The 23117-nt window shown below is 46.1% G+C and overlaps 1 protein-coding gene across 5 annotated transcripts in view; it reads left to right on the top strand.

Annotated features, from left to right (window-relative positions):
- Positions 1 to 23117, top strand: part of LOC139046705 (protein-cysteine N-palmitoyltransferase Rasp-like) — a 43325-nt gene that overhangs the window by 13545 nt on the left and 6663 nt on the right. For 3 of the 5 annotated variants that reach the window (XM_070522292.1, XM_070522293.1, XM_070522294.1), the window contains exons 5-9: positions 2606 to 2800; positions 4618 to 4848; positions 9406 to 9521; positions 14530 to 14736; positions 18067 to 18102. In XM_070522292.1, coding sequence (XP_070378393.1) covers positions 2606 to 2800; positions 4618 to 4848; positions 9406 to 9521; positions 14530 to 14736; positions 18067 to 18102 — 785 coding nt within the window. Of the gene's footprint in view, positions 1 to 2605; positions 2801 to 4617; positions 4849 to 9405; positions 9522 to 14529; positions 14737 to 18066; positions 18103 to 19919; positions 21111 to 23117 lie in introns of all 5 variants that reach the window. The other 2 variants (XM_070522296.1, XM_070522295.1) reach the window with 2 other exon arrangements.

The raw sequence follows: 23117 nt of genomic DNA on the forward strand, positions 1-23117 counted from the left end.
AAATGGCATAGCCGTCTCGCTCTAAATTCTTTTATTAGATTTCAATTGTATGGATGCTTCAGGCACACTTTTGCCGTCGTCGTCACCGTGATGTTTTGTATAAAATTCAAGGGCGATAACAACGTCCCCACGCGCCGTATGCTGTATGCGCGAGCGAAAGCGCGCGAGCGTGAGGCGACGATGGCGGCTCAATCTCGCGCACACAAGGGAGGAAAGCGGGTCTTTCGTTGCGCGCAAGCACAGGGAGGGAGGAAAAAATGGGATGAGGGCGTTCTAAATCGGTGGCTGCTGCGTATGACGCGGCCGTGCGGGCCCTATCTTGAAAGCGATCTGCGATGGGGACAGAGAGCCCCGAGTGCTGATAGCTTCGTGTGCACTAGCGTTTTCGCGTATTAGTTCGCGTTGAAGCGAGAGGCAGCACGAAAGTTGATTCCCTGGCTAACGCTACCACGCTTCCTAGCTCCAGTGTTCTGACAGCGAGTTTCCGTGGTTATCGAGTAACATGTGTTCATGTTCACTTCTGCGCGTGAAACGTTGTTTGTTAATTCACTTTGTAAGCAAATGTTTGCAAGCTTACATGGCTATTATCCTTACTTTGTATAGATTTCTACTAATTCGCTGCCGCAATCAGTGATTTGCCTTTGGGGCGAAACTGCGACTGCTTCGTTTATTTCGGCATTATCCTAGATGCGAAAGACGAGCCATTCTATTGGCTGCGGGGTGGAAAGAAGCACTCAAAGACGGTGTTTAGCAGTTTGCTAATACAGCAATAACATTGCGTGAGAAAAAAGATTCATACGCATAGCCTCATATCATGTCTGCTGGAGTATAGTGTTTCGCGGCCCAGGTTTTTCCCTTTTCTTTTACTGATAGATTCGTGTGCTCTACCGTTTTCGCCTATTAGTTCGCATTGAAGCGAGAGGCAGCACGAAAGTTAATTCCCTCGCTGCTGCTGCTGCCGCGCTTCCTCACTCCAGCGTTCTGACAGCGAGTTTCCGCGGTCATCGAGTAAGAGGTGTTCATGTTCACTTCTGCGCGCGTGACACCAGGTTTGTTACTTTACTTAGTAAGCGCATGTATGCGAGCTTACGTAGCCGATAACGCTATGATCCTAACTTTGCATACCTTTTTTACTAATTTGCTACCGCAATCGGTGATTTGCCTTTCGAGGGAAACTGCGACCGGATTTTTTGTGGGGGGGGGGGGGGGGAGGGCACTATCTTAGATACCAAAGACGAGCCATTCTACTGGCTGCGAGATGGAAAGAAGCAGTCCAACATGGTGTTTAGCGGTTTTATAATACAGTGATAACATTGGGTAAGAAACAGATTCATACGCATAGCCCAAGATCATGTACGTAAGAGTATAGCGTTTCGCGGCCCAGATTTTTCCTCTTCTTTTGGTGTGCGACGCTTGAACTATAGTCGGCTGTGGAATTTGTCAACGTTTGCGCAAGAACATCTATTGATAATCACACACTGCGTTAGCGAGTGTTCTGTATTTTTTCCAACATAACACCTATGGCAGATTTGCGTTTCTAAAATTTTAGGCATGTAAATACTGCTACATAATGTAGCGGAATTGAAAGTCAGACGCCCAAAAATACAGTGGAATTCTCGACACAACATCGATGTAAGGTGATCCGCGGTTCCGGCGCGGAATCGAAAATGAGTGTGGACTTTAATGGTCTCATTTATAAGCTTTACCACTATGCCGAGACATGATGTTGAGAAAGTTACAGAAATGTGATATGCCAGTTGGAGCACATGAAACTTAGCGCGAGTACACAAATAGCAAGACACGCCCCCGTCTGCGGAGCGCTGTGGCGACTGTGTGCGATCGTTCGGTTCTCGGTACTTTTCATGCGTTCTACCAATAAAAGTGACTGAGAGCAATGAGAGCAACTACTAGAATTTCTATGAAGCCATATTATGTACATGCCTAAACTAGTATGATGCTTGTCCTAAGTGTCTTTAGAGCGTGCAGTGGCCTAATTCACAAAGGTTTTTTGGTCGTAAGGCTTGTCCGTCTGACCAGCACTCCTCGCTAATGATATGCGCAGCATCAAGATTGGCAGGCATCTAACCTTACCATCCGTTTTAGCGTTAGTGATTTTCGGTGAATACAGGACAAGGGCCGTATTCACAAGGGAACGTATTCTGCTCTTGGCCATTGGCTGGTTGCCGTCACTAATAACATGCACAGCATCGGGATTGGCTAGAATTTCCACTTAAGATCAAGTCTAGCATAGGTTTCCGTAAATGCGAGATAAAACGCTCTTAGGCGAGAATCGTTAGGAAAAATGAATTTTAGTCGAACATGATGCCAGACATGCGATTACTGAAGGCTATCGGGCAGTGGTAATGGGAACCTACGAACCAAGAGCTTAGTGAATTCGGCCTAATGTCCTACATTCACAGAATACTACTACGTTGTAGAGTTGTTCGTAAGAGCAAGTTGCAGCCAACCATGAAGTCAGTCTTATAGGCAGGTAAGGTGGCTGGCCATCGGCAAAAGAGCAGTTACGAATGAAAAGATTGGCGAATTCTGCCCCAAGTATTTTCGTATTCACCCCTCAAAAACTGATTTCCATTTGTCTTTTCAGCTAGTGCCGGTGTTCTACGCTGTCTACACATCGGTCTTTGTGGCTCTCCGGATAGGCTGGGAAGTGGCACTCGCTTTTCTGGGACAGCACGCTGCATTCTTCGCCTTGTGCGCCTTGCGCGTGCCCGCGTTCTGCTACGTCCTCGCATTTCTCATGATCGTGCAGAAGAATTTCTTTGAGACAACCTTCTTCCACGTAAGCGATTATGCTGAAACTATATGCCGTCTGGCTTATTTCTTTCTATGTTTCAGGTCATCATGATTTTCTCATTGCTGTTCGTGGTGTTGTTGAGCCAAAACTTATTACTGCCACTGTATGAGGCACGAGGTCTTCTAGCTCTATAATTCGAAGGGTGAACGAGGGTGGCGAGCGAAGGAGGGCAAGACACAGAAAGAATGCATAGAGACATCTGAAGAGGGAGCACAGTACAGATAAAACCAAAGTTAACAGCTGCGCTACGGTGCTGTCCTTATTTTATGGTGTTTCTGTTGTTGTAAAGGCGAACTTCTAGGATGGTATGAAGTAATTGTAAATGTTGCGATAAATAACATGAGTGCGAGAGACAATGAAGCTAATTAAAGCAGGAGATAAGGTAACTAGTACTTTAGTTAAAAAGAGAATAATTATGGAAAGGCGAAAGAAAAGTTGACGAATAGAAAACTTGCTTGTCATCGGTAGGAGCGGGCGCGACTGTAGAAAATTATTTCAACCTTAGGCGCCAGGTCGCGCGTGAACGTAGGAGGCGGCAACTACTTCTTTTTATACTATCTATCCTCTCTCCCATCCTGACTTCTATTTCTATCTATCTATCTATCTATCTATCTATCTATCTATCTATCTATCTATCTATCTATCTATCTATCTATCTATCTATCTATCTATCTATCTGGCTGGCTGGCTGGCTGGCTGGCTGGCTGGCTGGCTGGCTGGCTGGCTGGCTGGCTGGCTGGCTGGCTGGCTGGCTGACTTGCTGGCTGGCTGGCTGGCTGGCTGGCTGGCTGGCTGGCTGGCTGGCTGGCTGGCTGGCTGGCTGGCTGGCTGGCTGGCTGGCATGTTTTTTGGCCGACTACATCTAGCAGTGGTTCATAGGTCCACGATAGCGTGCCCAAGTGCATGCGTGGCTACGAAGACATGAAAGGCGGAGCATGTTGCTTTCACTGGTGGTGACGCTTGATCAGCGCAACAACGGGCTGCGAATGCTTTAGGAGCTTTCCTAAGAAAAAATGAAAAAGTATATTTACAATAATATTGTCTCTCTATCACTAATTTTTCTATTGTAGTTTTCATCACTTTCGATAGTTATTCGAACGCGATTTTGTGTTTTTGCGTGTATTTGACTGTAATTATAGTTTTTTTAATTGCAGCACTCTGCAAACCTCTGCAAGTGAATTCTTTGCTTGTTTAAAGGGACTATTCGTGAAGTCGTCATCATCGTTATTTAATAAACCCTTAAAGTCTCAGAAGCCATCAGAAGGACGTAATTCCTGAAATGCCTATGAACGCTTCAAGACTGTTTTATACGTCTATAGCTAAAACTATGTGGCATACTATATATTCATTTACTCGTGCCTTTGTTTCAATTGCGCCTGCCTCGCATTTGCCGGTGAACTGCTAGATGGCTGAGAGGTTGCCTTTCAGTTGTATAATCATTCGGCAATCACTGTACAAAAGCCGGTGACAAGATCTACTTGAACTTGAAAAAGGGGGCACCAGCGAACACACAAAATGACGCGCACGCAAGGAAAAGGCGTTAGGTACGGTCGGACGTTGGCTATACGCCATACTTATTACGCCATACGTATACGCTATACTTGCTGCCAACATCTCGAATACATTACTAGTAAATAAATAAATATATAGATATAAAAATAAAATAGCAGTTTGCTTTTACTGCCTCGGACCTCTCGCCTCAGTTTACATAACAACCAATGGGTCCCTTTATTTGTTACTTGGATTTTAATGTCGCCTGTCTTCTGTGCAAACTAAGGGGCCGCTGTCCTTTTCCTTCGCAGCACATCTACGACAAGTACGGGTACGAGGCTCACATGGTGACCTACATCACCTTCCACTGGAACATACTGCGCTGCCTTAGTTTCAGCGTGGACGTAATCTGCGCTGAGCGAAGCAAGCCCGAGGAGAGTCGCACCAAGTGGCCACCGTACTGGAAGACGTTGGCCTACGTGATCTACATGCCAACGGTGTACCTGGGACCACTTCAAAACTACGATGACTACTCGGCACAGGTGCTGTGGGTTCGTAATAAGCGGCGAAAACATAGCGATGTCGTGTCAATGAGAACAAAAATTCAAGCGTACAGTCGAGCGCAATAGGCAAAAGTCCAGAGTTGCCGCTAAATTTCTTTTTTCTTCTCGGCCTAGACGTAAAGGCCGAAATCCAGTGTACTGCACACGTGCGCCTATTTGACCAGCGCCTTCCTTTTATACAATTTCACGTTGCACGGCAATGATAGTAGCAATTATTTTACTATTTTTGGGTATGCCGTGGTCTGTAGACTTTTGCACTCGACTGTACAAATGTTAATCAAACTTGCCTCGAGGGGCCCAGTGACCGGCTGCGGGCGCGCTGCGTAGCTTGCAGCCAAAACCAGGAACCCTATTAAACAACACGTTCTTGCGTGAAAGCAGTTCGTAAGACAGTTCGTGAGCCAATCGCAATGTTGGAGATATGATTAGTGAAGGCGGTAGGTCAATGGCACAGTGCGCTCACAAACAAACAAGCTTTGCGTCGGCGTCAGCTACTTAGCGGTTGTTTCTGTGTGAAAATGTCTGTGCCCATTCACAAATAGCTCTTAAGCTACAATTGTTCGTAAGAGCTAATCCCAGCCAATCTTGATGTTGCACATCTTATTAACGTAACACTTACGCATAAAAAACCTGAAGACACTTATAAGTGCCTTATATGTCTTGTGAATGCGAAAGCACAAATGTCTAGTTTAAATACCGCTGAGCGATCATTCGAGTTAGGAACTCCTCGCGGGCTGAGACGCTTCGCGCGTTATGATGTGGCCTTAACGAGGCTCAGTTAGAAAGCAGGCGAACGCTTGCACGCACAAGGAACGCGGGGACAACACTGGCTCCCGAGAACGAGAGCGAAGCTGACGTGGCGTCGTGGTGATGCGCTCTCCTCTCAAGCAACGCCTGCCGCGCTATCGAGGCAACACGCGTTTCCTCTCGCCCTCTATGCACCGTCGAGGCGCACTTGCCACGTGGCGTCACAACCAATAGGACTTTAGGTACCGTTTCGCAGGCACAGAACACAGACTTTTCATTAAATGGATCATTTTGCGCTTTAGAATGAAAAACTTTGGCGAGTTCAGCTCCTGCTTGGTATGTAAGGTCTTAGACGGAGCATGAGGTGTGACAATGCGTCATCTTATCGCGGTCCCGGCCCGTAGTATTTTTTCAATTATTTTATTATTATTTTCTTGCAAAAGATGCCGACCAAATCGGCCGGCTGACCACCTTATAGACAAGCGTGATTCACACCTACGTAACAGCATGGTATAGCGCATGGCATATCGTAACAGCATAATATATCGAAACATGGTGTCATCCTGGAGATTAATTTCCAGTGTATACATTTTTTCTAGCTCAGAGGCTACAATTCGTTAACTACACTATGTGCTGGAAAGTAATTAACAAGTTATTTAGTGAATTATTGCTAATAACTTCAATACGTGTTCCGATTTATCGTGCTACTTATGTACGCCTATTTCAGGACTAGTCCAGCTCAAGGAAAAGAATGAGTAGATATGCACAGGAGATATTTTTTTAATTTTCCGGAAAATCACCTCGCATAACGACTCTTTTAGGTTTTGATTCTCTTACTGTTTGTCATTTCATCGCAGAACGCCTCGGCACTGTTATCCCCGCTATTGACCACACGTTACGATGGTAGTTAATAAAAGATGACAATCAATGGAAATATTTTATTACATGATACCGCACCAGAACCAGATTAGGAAACGCTTCCTTTATAGCATAAAAGCAGACTGAATATAAAACAACAATCACCTAAACAGCTAAATGAACTTGGCTTTCGAAAGTGAAACAATGCAGGAAATTAAGGTCAGAGAATTTGGAAATAAGCGTGCTATTAAATATGGTATTTTACGGTAATTTCTGTTTAAAAAAACAAAATAGAAATAAGCCCGCTAGGGAGATGAGGTGGTTGAAAATGTCAGAACGAGTTACGTGTCAAGTCTTTCTTTCTTTGTGTTTACTTGTAGAGGGACTGACTGATTGTCTCATAGGTCTGGCATTCTCACTGTCGTAAGTACATTAGCGCGAAATTGCGAAGAGACATAAGGAAAGAAGAAAACCTACAAGCTCGTTGTACCTTTTTTTCTTTGTCCACCCCTCAGCCATAAAGCGGTTTATGCCAAAGGCAGGCTAACTCTACTACGTGCTGTATGGATGATAAAATTGCGTTGCCAATTCGAAGCCACATTTTATTCGACTTTGCTGTTAGTTACTTGCAATATTATAAATACACGACTGCATCATGGGTGCATTTTGTTGATAAGCGGTTGATATCTAACCAGGAGTGAAGCGTTTAATGTTGCTCTAGGAGAGATAGTCTGTTTGAAACTGCAATCATTTTTTAAGGCATTATAAGCGTTCCAATTATAACTGCTTCGTGCACCCATGAAGTGTCGATGAAGCAAGTGCTGATTTTTTGGCACTTGCCTATGGTGTGAATGAAAAACGATAACTTGCAAACATACTCGCTGTTCATTGTGACATATATGGTCTGGAATGACATCGTGATAGTTCGCTTACAGAAATCACATAAAATGTACTTCAACTATTCAGATGAGGTAGCCATAGTGAAGCGAGTCATCCTATTATAGTAATTGGACATTCTTAAATTAAATACATTGCTTACCGCACTATTATTGACCTAAAGTTTCTTAGGTGCTCTCTGCATATTTGAACGGAGGAAATTTTATTTACCTGGCAGGCATGAAGATTAAAAACCATGAAGGTTTCTCGAAAAGTTTCGCACTTGAAATATTAGTCCTGATCCTAGGACCGAATCTAGAACCAACGCCTTTTTGGGGCAGTCATTCTACCATTTCTGATTACCAAGCTACTAATGATTGCAGAGCGTGAATGAATTATACGACAGTTCGAATCGCAGAGGCACTGAATAGAAAAAAATCACATCTGCTAAAATGCATGGTGCTATTTGGGATTTCTTAGTAGCTTCGTGCTATTGCCGGGCGGACGGCAATTTTCAGTATGAAATACTTTTAGCTCCTGTTTTCGGCAACCTTCAAGGGACCTTCAACCAGTAGCCAGAGCTGCTATCCGGCACTCAAACGAGAACATCCGGGGAACGACTCAAAACTTAAGGAAATGCAGCCTATAACCCTTTGTACAGGACCGCATTAAACACTTTAGTTATAGGCCATACTAGTTACAATAAATATTGCTTCTGAGTTCTTCCTTTTATTTGTCAACAATACCACTGCAGCGGTCACTTCCAGTACGCTAAGGTTTTATTTCTCACTTCCTACATCGGCATTCAAAAAGATGATACAGGGCACCATGCACTTCATTTTCACCTCTTGGCGCTCAAACAGGGTGCCTTCCTGTGTTCTTTGGAACCCAAATGGTCCATGAGTTCCGAGCGGCGCGAGTTTTGCCTCACCTCGAGAGATGCCGCCACGCTGAGTGGCGCCTGCTTCAGGCACTTCCGGTGGATTAGCGGTTATTGTGTTCCGCGGCTAAACACCAGGTCGCGGGATCAAATCGCGGCTGCGACAGCCACATTTCGATGGAGGCGAAAGGCAAAAACACCCATGTCCCGTGCATTGGGGGCGCGTTAGAGATACCGTGGTGGTCAAAATGATCCCGGAGTCCTCCTCTACGGCGTGCCTCACAATAAAATTGTGGTTTTGGCTCGTAAAAGCACAGAATTCAAATAGTTCTTTAATCTGGGCAGTGCGCTCTGTCGCCCTGGCATCTTTCGCTCCCTGTCATGCCACCTTCAGCCGGTTTTAGCTGGGCAGCGTAGATATTAACCAGGGCGCAGTAAGGCGTGGGGTCGTCTGGTGTGGTGTAGTGTGGTGGGGTGTGGTGCAGTGTGATGGGATTTGACGTTGCGAAAGTTGACTACGTCCGTTTTAAGACTGTGGCCACTATTATCTCCAAGCAATCTACTTTGCCTGTTGCTATTTCATGCTTACATCTGCTCCCGATTACGGGAGCGGCAGCAACTATTCTTTTATGCATCCACCACGGTGATTTTCATGTGATTGATAGGCCATATCCTTGCATAATTCAGTCCAGCTTTCTACATGTGGGCGAAGCGAAAAGGGACGGGTTACCACATCTGAGAAGCCATGACAGACGGGCAGACACACACACAGACAGAGAGACAGGCAGACAAATAACTTTAATTAGGTCGTGAGAAGCGCCGCACTTAGAACAGCACCACGGGCCACTCCCACGTGGGGACGGGGAGGCCTAGCCTCCCCGCCACATCATGGCCTCTCTAGACAGCCCGGAGTTGTTGAAGAAACTCGGAACTCTTGATGGCAGAGCTCCAATACTGCTCGATGACTTGATTGGGTCCCCATAATGAGGGGCACCGCCGGAGCATGTGGTCTAAGCTGCTAACCAACCCGCAGTCTGGGCAGGTAGACTAGAAGGTGCGAAATGCCATGTAAAATTAACCGCGTTAGCCTTTCGATGCTTATGCCTTAGATGCGATGGACGCCTAACAGTTCGATGGACCTTTATATTTTTACAAAGCTTTCAAACCTCCAACAGGTAGACAAGCCGAGGCCACCATGCACTCCACGCGAAGTAGGCACCGCCATCTTCGGTGTGCTGCGGAGCGCTGCTCACTTTCTTCTGATGGAATTCATGACCCACTACCTCTACAGGTGCGTTCCATTTTGTGCATTTTTCTTCTGTCTGGGGAATTTACCGATACCTGCACGAGGGAGGGTAAGCAACACATTTACGCCCAAGTGCACATGCCCCGTCATTGAAATTGGCGATTATGTTTGTCGCTGTGCGGGAAACCAGCGCTGAAGCGCAAATGCGCCTGAAGATGAATAGAATATCCGCGTTCGCGTCCTTTCCGTTTGGGTTTCCACCCTGCAATGCTCACTGTGCATGTTCAAGGCATCTCTTATTTGCACGTGAAGCAATATGGGATTTCCCTGTGGCACACTAGGCGTCACCCCATCGAGATCAATATAGCGAACGCGTTCGCGCTCTATCCATTTGTGCTTCGACGCCACGGTGCTCGCTCTGCATGTTCGCGACCTTTCTAATTTGCACGTGATGTCCTTATACAGAGCGTTCAAGCTGGCATAGTTTATGTATATGCATTGTTATATCAAAACCTTTTTGTTGCTTCAGTTTGCAGCAGCGGACATAACCATCTGAACTTCTGAAAACTTCTATGAGGCTTCGGAGCTTCTTCATTTGTTAGGGTGAGGTTTTAGAATGGGCAATCACGATGTCACTTTCCTTTAACTCGAAGCTGGTCTTGTGCCTACGAAATGAGAATATCGTATTTGCAACAGATATCATTTCGCCATCGCTTTCAGAAGTTGTCTGTGCACGAGGAGCTTCAAATAGGCATGTCGATAAAGGGCACCTGCTCGCATCGAGTTGACGATGACTTCAGCAGAATCGTATGGTATGGTAGTGAACGTCGTCCAACAACTATATCGGTAGGCGTCAAAGGGCACGGTCCTGCTTCGTCGGTCTCAATGAAAGTTATAGGAGGCCTTGAGTTGATGACCACTTCGATCTTTGTGAGCATGTCATAATTTTTCAATGTTGACGGAGGCACTGTGAGCATCATACACAGTGGAGCCTTCACTTATCCAACCAGCCAATCCCACGATATATCCCATAATGAAGTATTCTGCACTATAATGTTCCGTTATAACCCGCTGTCGAGAGGTGTCCAGCGCAATGTTCTTTTCCCCTGACATGTGAAAGATCATTTTGAGGTTTGCCGACGTTTTTTGAAAGGTCCGAATATATTTGATAGTCCGAATATATAGCCCCGTAGACGTCACGCTGGAAACGAGCTCCAGGTCAACTGCTCGCGATGCAGCAGGCGTAAAAAGTTCTTGGTTCACCAGATTTTGACTGGAAATTTGGAAATCAAAAAAGGTTTGCGTCAACATGGTGCCAAAACTGCTGACTCCTGAGCAAATGTTGCGGCGAAAACAATATTGCATTAATTCGGAAAAATCGGACGACAGCGATGAACCTTTGCAAAGGATCGTCACGCGGGGTGAAACTTTGCGACATCGAGCTGAAATCGCAGAGCAAACAGGTGAAACAGAAAGTGGAGCCAAAGCAGTAATAAAGTTCAGCAGCATGTTATACTGCTGTTACACGTGAAGGTGAAGGCCTGCTTGACACGTGGTAGTCCATTAGATCATACGATTGGAGGGGTCAGACTTCTTTCAAGACATAACGAGCCACAGTGCAAAACAACCGTATGGCGCTGCAGGTCCACCTCCTCAACTACACATGCGAGCACCTAACGCACAACGCAAAGGTTCTTTCGTTCTCTTTCATTCTTTCTTTCTTTTCTTCTTTCTTTCTTTCCTTTTTTCTTTCTTTCTTTCTTTCTTTCTTTCTTTCTTTCTCTGTACTAGCTATTCTCTTTCGTTCTTTGTGTCTTTCCTTCGTTCCTTTGTTTCTTCATTCACATTTAGCCATTGCATCTTTGCTTGATTACGGGAGCATGAGCCATTCTGATATTTTTTTGTCTCATTGGACTAGTCACCGCTTTCTTGCGGCTGTGAGCCATTCAACAAGGGACTTAAGGCTTTCGCCTTAAAAGGGCAACGTATCATATCGCACTAAAAGCGGGGCGTCCAAGTCCAGACGAACGACTTCGAAAGGGTTTGTCGTTGTTATCCGGTGATTTGACAAACGCGCGGTTGGACCACTTCCTACACTGGCCATGAAATCTTTGCACACATAGCGACGTGGCAGCGGCCCACACGTGTGACGCGCGCTCGAAGTACCTGAATGAAGTTTTACCATACCGTACCATATCGGCTATGTATTACCTTTTTGACTAGAATACGTGCTCGACAAATCCAGTAGTAATCTCTGAGCTTCCAAACACATCACGCATGCCACCATGAAACACGTGGTCGTGAGCTTTCAGGACAAATAGAGTTAAGTAAGGATGATTTGCTGGGAATATTATTCGATGCCCCACTCCTTGCGGTGAATTCGTAAGTGAATTTATTTATTTAATTTATGAGTGCCTAAAATCAGCGATATACGTGACGTGGATTTCGCTGGTCGCGCTCGTGCCATGCTACTGAATTCTGTATAAACTACTGAACTCTACAGAAAGGTCAAGCTTTCGTACGTACTTAATAGAGTATTAAGCACGCAGGATTTCTGTCGCCGTCAGATCGCCTGCTTTTCCGGTGTTGTGCCTGCAACAGTCCGTAGATCTTGACAACCAAGATGCATTTACCCTCGCATATTAGAAAAAAAAAGCTATGATCCTCATCAAGCGCTTAAGCATGCTGAAACGCTCAATGTCTGCGAGTGAACTAGAAATTCTTGCGGCCGTTGCTGCATGAAGTTCTACTGCTTCGTTTCTCACAGCGTCGTGAACGTCCAACAAGTGAACTGCTCTAAATGACACTCGCTGACTGGTCCATGTAGCAGGTTAGGACCACGCCACCGTTTGGCTCTTCAAGCCACTTTGTCAAGTTCTATATTACACGTCATAAAATGAGATATATTCTGGGATCCGAGGCAATATCCCCACTGGCATGGTTCTGTTCTGTGCGAAAACTGCGTAATCCGATTTGCCATAAACTGCTTCCATTTTCTTTCTGCGTCTCCTCTAATCCCCGGTAATCCAATCATAGTCGGTCTACATGGGGTACTCAATATCAATGCTACTAAGTGCACTGGTGCCGCAAGTCCGCAGTCTTGCGTCAACCAAGACGCCTAAAAGCTCCAAACGGGGCAGAGCCATACGTGACTAGGCGATTAGCAAAATTGGTGGTCCAGCCACGTCTGTCACTGCGTAAAATTGCAGCTTCCTACTCGGCTGTTACATACCATTGTTATTTTTGTGTAAGCGCTGCTGGCTGATGAAATATTACAGCGTCATTTTTGTATGTTGGTAATTGAGATTGGAAATAATTGTTTGAGCAGATTACGGCATTGTTTTCAACATGAGGCCTTTGCGCCTCTGACAATAGTTCTCTGGTAGCTTAACGTAGTTGCTCGGTGATTCATAGCATCAAAAGTTAAGGTACGGGCTTGCAGACAAACTTAATTTTTATGCCTTTTTAGATGAGGGGCTTAAACAAGAGGATAACCCTGTCGAAAAAATTGCTAGTAAGCTGCCGGCCTTTTAGACGGTAGCCCCTACCAAACAAAACAAGTCACCTGAATAATATATTTGCTAAAGACAAGGCGCGTTTTAATAAGACATAGTCTTTGCACATAAAATTATTCATATATTAGAGGGCATCCAAATTAGTCACAATATATTGAACAAGAACGGTACTGCTCATTACAACTTAGCCCACATGTCTTGAACGCTAAGAGGTAGCTTTGATAACTTTTCGATAGTTTTATGCGAAGCATATTACGAGGGCTCAACCCAGCTCCTCAGGCGCGGCGGTGACCATGAAATCACGTGACACCGTGACGTCACGACAGAGGAGAAGTGGCTTTGGCTCAACTCTTGCAAGACGGGCTGGGTGGGAATCGAACCAGGGTCTCCGGAGTGTGGGACGGAGACGCTACCACTGAGCCACGAGTACAACGCTTCAAAGCGGTACAAAAGCGCCTCTAGTGAATGCGGTGTTGCCTTAGAAACGCGCTGTTTCTAAGGCGTGCGTCTCTTGCTCAGGCGCACATTTCGTTGCCGCGCCGAACGCTGCTTTGCTCGACGCTCACCGCGTCCAATGCGGGGCGCGTAGTCGCTGCCCTGTAGCCCATTGTCTTACACCCCTTGGCGGGTCGACGGGAACGCTGTCGCGTTCCACTCTTGAAGGCGAAGAAGTAATGCATGAGTTGTTTCTTCGTCTAGCCGAACCAAATATAGCCAAGCAACAGCAGTTCACCAGGCTAAACAGTGGTTCAACAACTAAAATAAAGGCTAGTATGCTTCGCATCCTGGGCTTAACCTTACCTAAGCCACAGCCATTTTTTATCGTACTCATAGAATATGCTGGTTTGAGTGGACACTGTACTTAAGAAATTACAAAGGATCCTTGCGTAAGAGGCATTTCTCACTCGTTGCCTGCTTTCTATAATGTGTTTCTTCTCACCATATGCTGGCGTTTGTTCTTACAAACTTATCCAACTAAAGAAATAATAACTATGCTAAGAATGTTCTTGAGTGGAGAGGTCTTCCAAATGTGATGTCAAACACCTCCTTTAGACCCAACGTGCAGCACAAGATGTAAGAAAGACATTTGCTGCAGCATATGTTGCATCTACTTACGAGTAACAGATCTCCACACCGTATAATCCCCATATGGAAACACAGGAGCACCGCAGGGGAATTCACCGCAGTAACTGCCCTCATTCGACTGACTTGAATGCGCTTAAGAAACGATAAGCTCAACGTAATTTTATAACACAGACAAACAACGCGCATACCTTATTAAGGCCGAAATTCCATTCTGTATATTAATAGAGATTTTGTTTATTGATTCACACATTAGAAAAAGAAGTTACCTCTCTTTGACTCGTCGTTTCGAAGCACACTTCAATTTGCCTTTTTTTTGTTTGTGTGAGGCGATCGGGCGCACTTGGACAGTAAAACGAAGGTTGCATAAGGAGCGTGAAAGCCTTCAAGCAATACAACCTACCACAGGTCGACATACAACAGTAACACCCTGACTTGGTCACTTTAACACGCAGTTCGGCCATGTCCGAGTGGCCCTGGATGGTCGGGAAGCTTGATCCCACCAGCCTCGTCGGCTTCGGCCTTGCCCTGCTGTTCTTCTTCTACGTTCACTACACGTTCGCCTACGGCTTCGCCGGTGCCCTGGCCCGTGCCGAAGGAATCGAGATCCCGCCGCACGCCAAGTGCATAGCGAGGCTGAGCCGATGCTCTCAGTTCTGGAGGTGAGTCTTTGCTAGGCCAGTAAAGAAAAGGCACTAGAGCGTAAAAAAAGTTCATTTGTTCTACTTTGAGCACTTTTCCGAAAGTCTATTTTCACGTATCAAGGGAGCTGGACTTAGTGATTAACAAAGAGAGCGAACGGCAATGATCGCTTGTAACGCAGCGCTACTACATTTGTATAACACCAGAGATTTCAATGGTGTCTCGAATATTTGAGCAGTTGAGGTCAAAAAAACAAAAATGCACTTTTAATTTTTGATTTCTCAAGAAGGCAGTGTATTCACGCTTAACGACAAACTGTTAACTAGTCCCGAGTGGTCATGGTTTAAATCTCGTAACAACACCACGAGCTGGCATTACAACTCCAAACCCGTTTATCGCTTTCGCCTCTTTTCTGGCCTACCAAGACGCCTGTCACAATTCAGCAGTGATTGTTCTGGACTTGTATATCGACTTGTGACTTGGGATCAGACTTGTATATCGCCAGTACAGCTTCACATTTCCCTGATTTCTCTATCAAGGTGTGCTTGTGATCCACATTTGCATGAGAGAAGCAGTGTTGCATCAGTGCGCGTAACCACAAAAAACGTTTTAATCTGTTTCACATGATGCGCATTGCTTGCGGTTTCACACTAGTGAATTCGCAGGCGCGGCGAATGGCGGCCCCTCCGGGGGTAGGATTTTTTGAAGTTCGAAGGCGCGGAACGTCTCGGCAAATTCACACTCAGGGCGTCAATTGGCTCGGAAGTAGAAGGAATGCGCATCGCCAGCTGCGTCACTGTCGTATGCTTGCTTTCTTTTTGATAGAGTGAGGAATGTAAACAGAAAAGAAGCTTCATTAGAGCAGTTTATAATTTTTTTCTTGCGTTGTTTTTTTAATATTACAAACGCGCACTGAATAAACATACGCCAAAAATTACCTGGCATTCTACAAGGCGCTTCGCAGATGCGAAAATTGCAGCTACGATGATTTTGACGTCACCGTTTTCGTCATGCTGGGCTTGACAGTCGAAATTCGGATCGAAGTAGCATGGCGTCATAATCAGAGCTCGCAGGCCTGCAATCTATGAGGCGCTGGTATGGGACGCGTGTGATAGCTTCAGAAGGCAACGAAAAGCGCTGCGGTGATCTCTGAAAGGCAACCGGACTGAGCATACCAGCTGTGGCACAACGCTCAGATTTCTTGTTTGCTCGGTTATGCCAATGCAAAGTACAAAACTCCCGGTTGTCAAAAGTGATCCCCAATCCTGCACAACAGCATCGCTCATAATTCACTGTGCAGTTTAGGGAATATATATACATACATATATATATATATATATATATATATATATATATATATATATATATATATATATATAAACAGCTGTTCACGTCGCGCCAGACGCTATCGGAGCACCGCGTAACTGGCGGACCGCTGGCGTTGTCGTGGTCACGCAAGAAAGCCCAGTTGCTCCCAGAGCACAGAAGCTGCGGGAAAGGGCGCTTTGATGAGTTGACAGCTGCGCCTGTGCCTAGGCGTGCGTCATTAGCAAGCATTTCAGCTGCATAGGCGCGCGCTGACGCCATGCGCGCAACCAATCAGAGCCGGTTCGCTTACGCCGGGGAGGGAAAGGGCAGGAAAAGGTTTCACGCGCGCTGCGCCAGCTTCGTTTCCATTCAGCTCAGTCTCAGAAAACTGATGGGATGGCCACGCGTTATGCGTTCCCCTAGGAATGGGTGGCGTTCAACGAGCGGTCGCGAGAACTCGCCCGTGAAAGGGCTCGCCGTCGGCACACTGATCCAGCCGTCAGAGCCGCCCGAGACCAGGCGATCTGACAGCAACTAGAAGAAGATCCCAAGCTGAGGGAGCGGCAGGCCGAAGCAATCCGGCATCGTTACCGGTGGGTTACGCAACCGTGACAAAGGTCATGGTCAGGCAGGAAAAGATTCGCTTAACCCCATTTCTTGCTGGGGGAAGGGTTGGTCTTTCTTTTGTAACTTGTTCGGCATGTAACTAGAGTAAGTAGTGCTCTCTTGTGAGGTTGCCCAGATATCCTTTCGTTCTCACTACTTGTCCGAATGTTCTCGTTTGAGTGCCTGGATAACGTCTCTGGCTTTTGGCTCAACGTCATTTGAAGGTTGCGGCAACGGGAGCTAAAATCATTTCATGCTCAGAAATTCATCTGTATTAGTAGATTGCCTGCCTACGATACAAAAAGCATCACTCTTATCTGCGGTTAGAGCTTTGCTGAAAACCACAACATCTGCGAAAGTGAATGACTGGAGGCGCGGCCACCTTGATCATGGCACACCAGCCTGCCAACGAGTCATTGATTTTCACAGCATCTGCTTGGGTAAAGTTATTTTTAAACTGGTAAGATAGGTCATAATATAGCCACAGACTGCACTTGACAAGTTGAAAGAATGTTGACTGTGCCACAAGGTTCTAGGTACTAAAAAAATACGTTGAAATGCGCGACGTCGGAGGGATGTATCTGAACAAAATTTGAAAAATATTTCGTTGACTAATTTTTCCTCTTTAATAATCGACTTTCTACCACAATGTTAGCTAAATACTTGGCGAAAGAACATTTTATTAGGGTAAAGAAATTTAATGTCTGCCTTTAGCTTCTTTTTACCGATAGAGTGTTGAACAAAGGAGACCTCCACCTGCGAGCCGCTGTGCTTGCTGAATGTCTCCAGCGCCATGTGAGGTTTTTTGTGTGTGCGTGTGCGTGTGCGTGTGTGCGTGTGTGCGTGTGCGTGTGTGCGTGTGCGTGTGTGCGTGTGCGCGTGTGTGCGTGTGCGCGCGTGCGCGTGTGCGTGTGTGCGCGTGTGTGCGCGTGTGTGCGCGTGCGCGCCGTGTGCGTGTGCGCGTGTGTGTGCGTGTGCGCGTGTGTGCGTGTGTGCGCGTGTGCGCGTGTGCGCGTGTGTGCGCGTGTGTGCGCGCGTGTGCGCGTGTGTGCGCGTGTGTGCACGTGTGTGCGCGTGTGCGCGTGTGTGCGCGTGTGTGCGCGTGTGCGTGCGTGTGCGCGTGTGTGCGCGTGTGCGTGCGTGTGCGCGTGCGTGCGCGTGCGTGCGTGCGTGTGCGTGCGTGTGCGTGCGCGCGCGTGTGCGCGCGTGTGCGCGCGTGCGCGTGCGTGCGCGTGTGTGTGTGCGCGCGTGCGCGTGCGTGCGCGTGTGTGTGTGTGTGTGTGTGTGTGTGTGTGCGTGTGTGTGTGTGTGTGTGTGTGTGTGTGTGTGTGTGTGTGTGTGTGTGTGTGTGTGTGTGTGTGTGTGTGTGTGTGTGTGTGTGTGTCTAATGTCAGAACGTTTTTTGCTAATATTCCCGTGGCCTACATTCATTTTAGGTACTTTGACAGAGGAATGCACCTATTCATTCGAAGGTACGTAAAACTCACTTAAATATTATAGTCAGCTGTTTGTCATTTTAAAACAAAATACCAAGAAAGAATGAAGCTCTATATTGTGACAAGATCTTCCGTGACATGCTAATTTTTGTATCTCTCCAACCTTCTGTTCAAGAATATTCTGAAGTTGACATGAAGAGTTCTTCACTTCACTGTAGGGAGTGAAATAAACGTTCTACACATTTGCGCATAGATTGCCGCGCTATTATGGCAGAGACACCTTCGTTTCATGGCAAAATTCACTCTGTGATATGCGTATGTTTTCTGAACGTCAGAACCCCGCTACCAATCCCAGAGATAATTTACCTTTCGTTCAGATTCAGTTGTGAACACAAATACACACAAGGAGGTTATTCCCTTCTCAACAGTTTGGACCACCTCGAGTTCTCAAAGATCACGTAAAATACTAGAATATGACATTTGTTTCCAGAATGGTTCACGGGACATTGGAAGCACCCTTATATGCACGGCTCCTTGAATTCACTTTAGCATCGTATAATATCTATTTCTAAATGTATGCAAGATCAGCATGGCATTGAAGGAGGAAAAGAAATATGAATAATTTTTCAGATTGCTTTTGAGGGTGAAAAAAAAATGTACAGGAGAAGAAACATATTTAGGTTCTTTCACGAAATTATTGAGTCTAAAGAAAAGCATTGGCAATGTGAGAGGCTGGTGTAGAGGTCTCTCATGTGTCTCATTCATCATGTAGAGGTCTCTCATGAGAGGCTGTGGTAGAGGCCTCTCTCCCATTGCTTACTCATGTTTTTATTGTTGACCCGAATCGAAGAACATCAACATCTTTGCACTTCCTTGCTCGGTAGAATTTTGGGAATCGTGCTCAATGGGGAAAGTCTGGAAACAGAGGAGGAAAGTTGGGTAGATTATGTCGTACAGCTTGAAGGGCGACAAGAAAATTGGATACAAAGCATCAAATCGAAATAACGACAGGCAGTATGCAGGCTTATCTGTACATATTCCGGCTCGTGCCTCTACGCACTGCATCTCGAGCAGGCTTTCTCCTGTACAAAGCGACAAAGGATCCTGAGCTTCCACTGCAGTCACGGTGGCTGAACCACTTTAGGCAGTTTCACGGGCGACACTGCCTACTGACTATACTTGGGCGTTACGGAGCACAATGTTTGCTCCAGCGCCGTTTTCATAGTCGTACCATAGTTTCACGTCTAGCCGAAACTTCCCACCTAGTGTGAGATTGGCCATGGACGGAAAACCAACCAGAAGCTTCTCGCATCGCTGTGCCCGGCAATTTTGCAACAGTGGATAAAGCCAAGCGGACATATCCTCATGAGCATAATTGTAACCATAATCATCATCGTCATCTTCATCAGTCTATCCTATGTCCGCTGCCAAGACGAAGTGCTCTCCCTGCGATCTCCACTAGAACTGCCTTTCGGCGCCAACCGGTTCCAACTAGTGCCCGCGAATTTCCTAATTTCATCGCCCCACCTAGTCTTCTGCCGTCCTCGACTGCGCTTCCCTCCTCTTGGAACTAGAATACGGAAAACGCATCTTAGGCTCATGCATGTACCATCTTCCAGAAGCACAGATGCTCGTGTACTTCGTGTATTTCTTCTTAGTTTGCTTTATTTGTAGATACTGCAGCACTGAAGAAGCGCTAAGGCAGGAGGGGGTACACGATGCACCCTTTTCTTATAAAGCAGCCCCTTTTCCCTTCCACGTAGCTCCTGACATGGTAACCACCAAGAGACGATGTCGTAACCACGTAGAGTAAATAAAAAAATTATAATTGCCACTGATTCGTGTCCTGGCAGGTATTTCTACGAGCCCATGGTAGGCAGCCGCAGAGGCGCTGGGTGGTTACTGCTGGGAGCTGTGGCATCGTTCGCCTTCACCTGGGGCCCTATAACGTAAAACTATTCCAATATGTTTCTATTCCAATTTCCTGACGTCAAATTTGCGTAACCACCGACGCAAGCACCGGGTGGTCACCCATAGGGTTGTCTGAACAGACCAATCAAACGCTCTCCTCGTTCATAGGAGGTCCCTTTTGTTTGCTTTAAAAACGAATAACATTGCCTACACTGAGCGGCTTGTTGTATCTAATTGGCTGACAAGAGGCGAGGAGAACGCTCAAGTGGAGAGGGATTCACTAGGGCAGAGCCAGTTCACTGAAAACCGATAACCGGATGAAGAGGGTGGTGCCGGCGTCTGCGATTGGTCGGCTTTCCCTTACTTAGCTTGTGGTGGCTGGTCGAAAATCGCGGCGGCATGCAACGGAAGCTTAAGAACGACGCTAAAATTGACCCTCAGCAAAGAAGGGTTGGCAGAATGAGGTAGTAAACGTGCTGAAAGTGCTTACAAACGTTACAAGGTCACGCAAGAAGTTTTATTATACGCAAATACACCCATGCTCCCCGGCAGGTGCGAGTAGCCAGCGTCTCAGCGATCCGCGGTAGCTATCTTTTATTCCTTTCAGAACGGGGCAGCCTGCGGCTATTCCGAAAAAAATTCAGTTTTGTTCGGCATATTAATGCATCTTTATCGCGTACACGTCACTTTGACGCGGTGAGTTCGTGCGGTTTTGTGACGTCGCCTGACAGGCAGGTGAAGTGGGTGCAGCCCGAAAACTTTTTACCAATAGCCGAGGGCTAGTGGCGAAAAGGGGTCGAATCAGAAATAACTGTTTTTCTTTTTTTCTGTCAAATCATGCATAATCAGTGTGCACACATCATATCAGATGGGGAGGTATTGCGGTTTTTGTAACGTCGCGTGACAGACAGGTGAAATGGGGGGTGGTCGAAAAAAGTTTTTGACCAATCGCGGAGGGCTGATAGCAGAATTGGAATAGAAAAGTTTGGAATAGTTTTACGTTATAGCGCCCCTGGTTCTGGCACGACATGGAGAAAGCGGACGGAATATTTTGTGCGGTCAGCTTGCTCGGCATCGCCCTGGAGGTCCTAGTAGCCGAGGCCAGGAAATCGGCGTTCGCCAAAGCACTCGAGGTATGTTCTAGACCTTCTCGACTATTCATGGTGCCGAGCCTCGTCTTCTTGTAGCGATTGGCGTGGTTGCACTAACGGTGTACATTAAATCTAACTAACTAACGATGTACACTAACGGTGTAAAAACTAACTAACGGTGTACACTAACATTGCCATGTACGCTAACAGGGCGGTAGTACCCTAAATGATTAAATGTTTGGTGAAAGTCTAGACAGTTGAAACAGGGGAGAAAAACGAAGGATCACCGGATTCACTGGCAGCAATTTTGTTTTTAAGTTCGAAGGTCTCTTTCTTAAGGAAAGCTTTTGGGAGGACCTATACTCGGGGACAACTTTACCTGCTGGTGCAGTGAAAGCTGTGGGACTGAAAATAGGTGCCTGCCTACGTGACACCAATGATGACTCTAAATTTATCTATAGTTTTCACATTTCTCCAGTTTAAATAAGTTCCGCTTGATTTAGTATTACGTTAACATTGACATGCGAAGTAGCACATATTAAAAAAAAACTTGTTTACTTTGGAATAAAATATTTTCAGTTTTTTTTCGTTTCCGTGCTTTTTATTTCGTTTCTCGGACAGCGCACTATGCTTCCTACCGACTTTTTTCTGCAGCCAATATGGCTCATGCTCTCGTGCGATGGAGTTGAGGGGGCACGTTCGTAACCGAACGTCAGCACTAAGTATGTCAGAACAAAAACAAAACCATTTCACAAGAACGTAGTTCTCAGAAACTTGTGATGTTTCAATATTGCACTTGCAACGGTAAAATAAATACTTCAGCGTATTCTACTGAACATTCAGACCTATTCTCGAGGTTGTCAATATAAGCAATGAGTGTGCGCCGCATGTAAGGAAAACCGAAACTCGAACCTAAATCAGCTGCAAGCGGCTGCGCTACTTGGCGGAGTAACGCGGTTTTGCTAAAGCTTTGCCATCCCCCCCTATAACTTCCCTAGCCTTCACCCCACTGGAAAGATAAGTTGTCTCCATGTATAGAAAATCTGTCAATGTTTATCTACGATGTCTTAATATATAGACTGTCTAGTCAACGCAGTCAGCGCAGTGAAACCTTAAAATACAATGTCGTAGGGCGCATAACTGCACTGACGATCTATAAGTTTTGTAGACTACATAAATCTGTCTCATAGGAAACGTTTTCTTCAAGAAAGAAGAAACAGCGCCCAAATGCGGCATCAAAGAAAGCGAAAAGGAAAATGTTTCTTTTTTCTTTCGCTTTCTCGCGATTTCTTTTGTGCTTCCATTTTTGTCACACGACAAAAACCAGTAATTCGTAAGCACACCGCCACACTAAGTGGTCCCTGACAACCACCGGCAGCAGGCTGACGCCCGCTACTTCCCTGATCCATTACCAACGATTCATTTGCAACTAAACTTATCAACCTAGAAGAGAATCATCGCTATTCATTTTTCCCAGCAAGTGCCCTCGCAATGACTTGGCTGTGGTGAATCAAGTGTTGTGGGGAATGAATGGACACCAAACCTAAGCTGATTATAGCGTGTGTGGGAAAACACTTGCGCCGGTGTCAACGAGCACGTCCTTACGCTAAAATTGTTCGTACAAGCCTGTGCCCACCAATCGAGTTGAGAGACGCATTATTAAAGCGAAGCTTTCTTTGCGAAGCCTGCCAGGTCAGGGAAGTCCGGAGTAGGTTAGCAAAGAAATGTGGGCTTTGATAAAGCCTGCCTAACGCCGTAGTTCCAAGCATGCTCAGATTGCGGACAGTGGGCTCACTGTCAAACCACCTAAGACTAGCCGAGTTCCACTTGTCACCTCATGATTCGTTGACAGACACGTTCTGCGTAGCACGGTGACTCAGTGAAGATAGACATTGCATACGCGCCGCCCTCTCTGCGAAACGACATTTTGTTTTGTAAGTGAAACAAGGGGACTACTACGATAATTTTATCAGTGTTTGCTTTTCTCACCATCAATAGAAACACGCAAGCTTCAACGCTCGTATAATCTAGCCTTGCAATTTATACTGA

Source organism: Dermacentor albipictus, chromosome 7, assembly GCF_038994185.2.
Source record: "Dermacentor albipictus isolate Rhodes 1998 colony chromosome 7, USDA_Dalb.pri_finalv2, whole genome shotgun sequence".
Lineage (NCBI taxonomy): Eukaryota > Metazoa > Arthropoda > Arachnida > Ixodida > Ixodidae > Dermacentor > Dermacentor albipictus.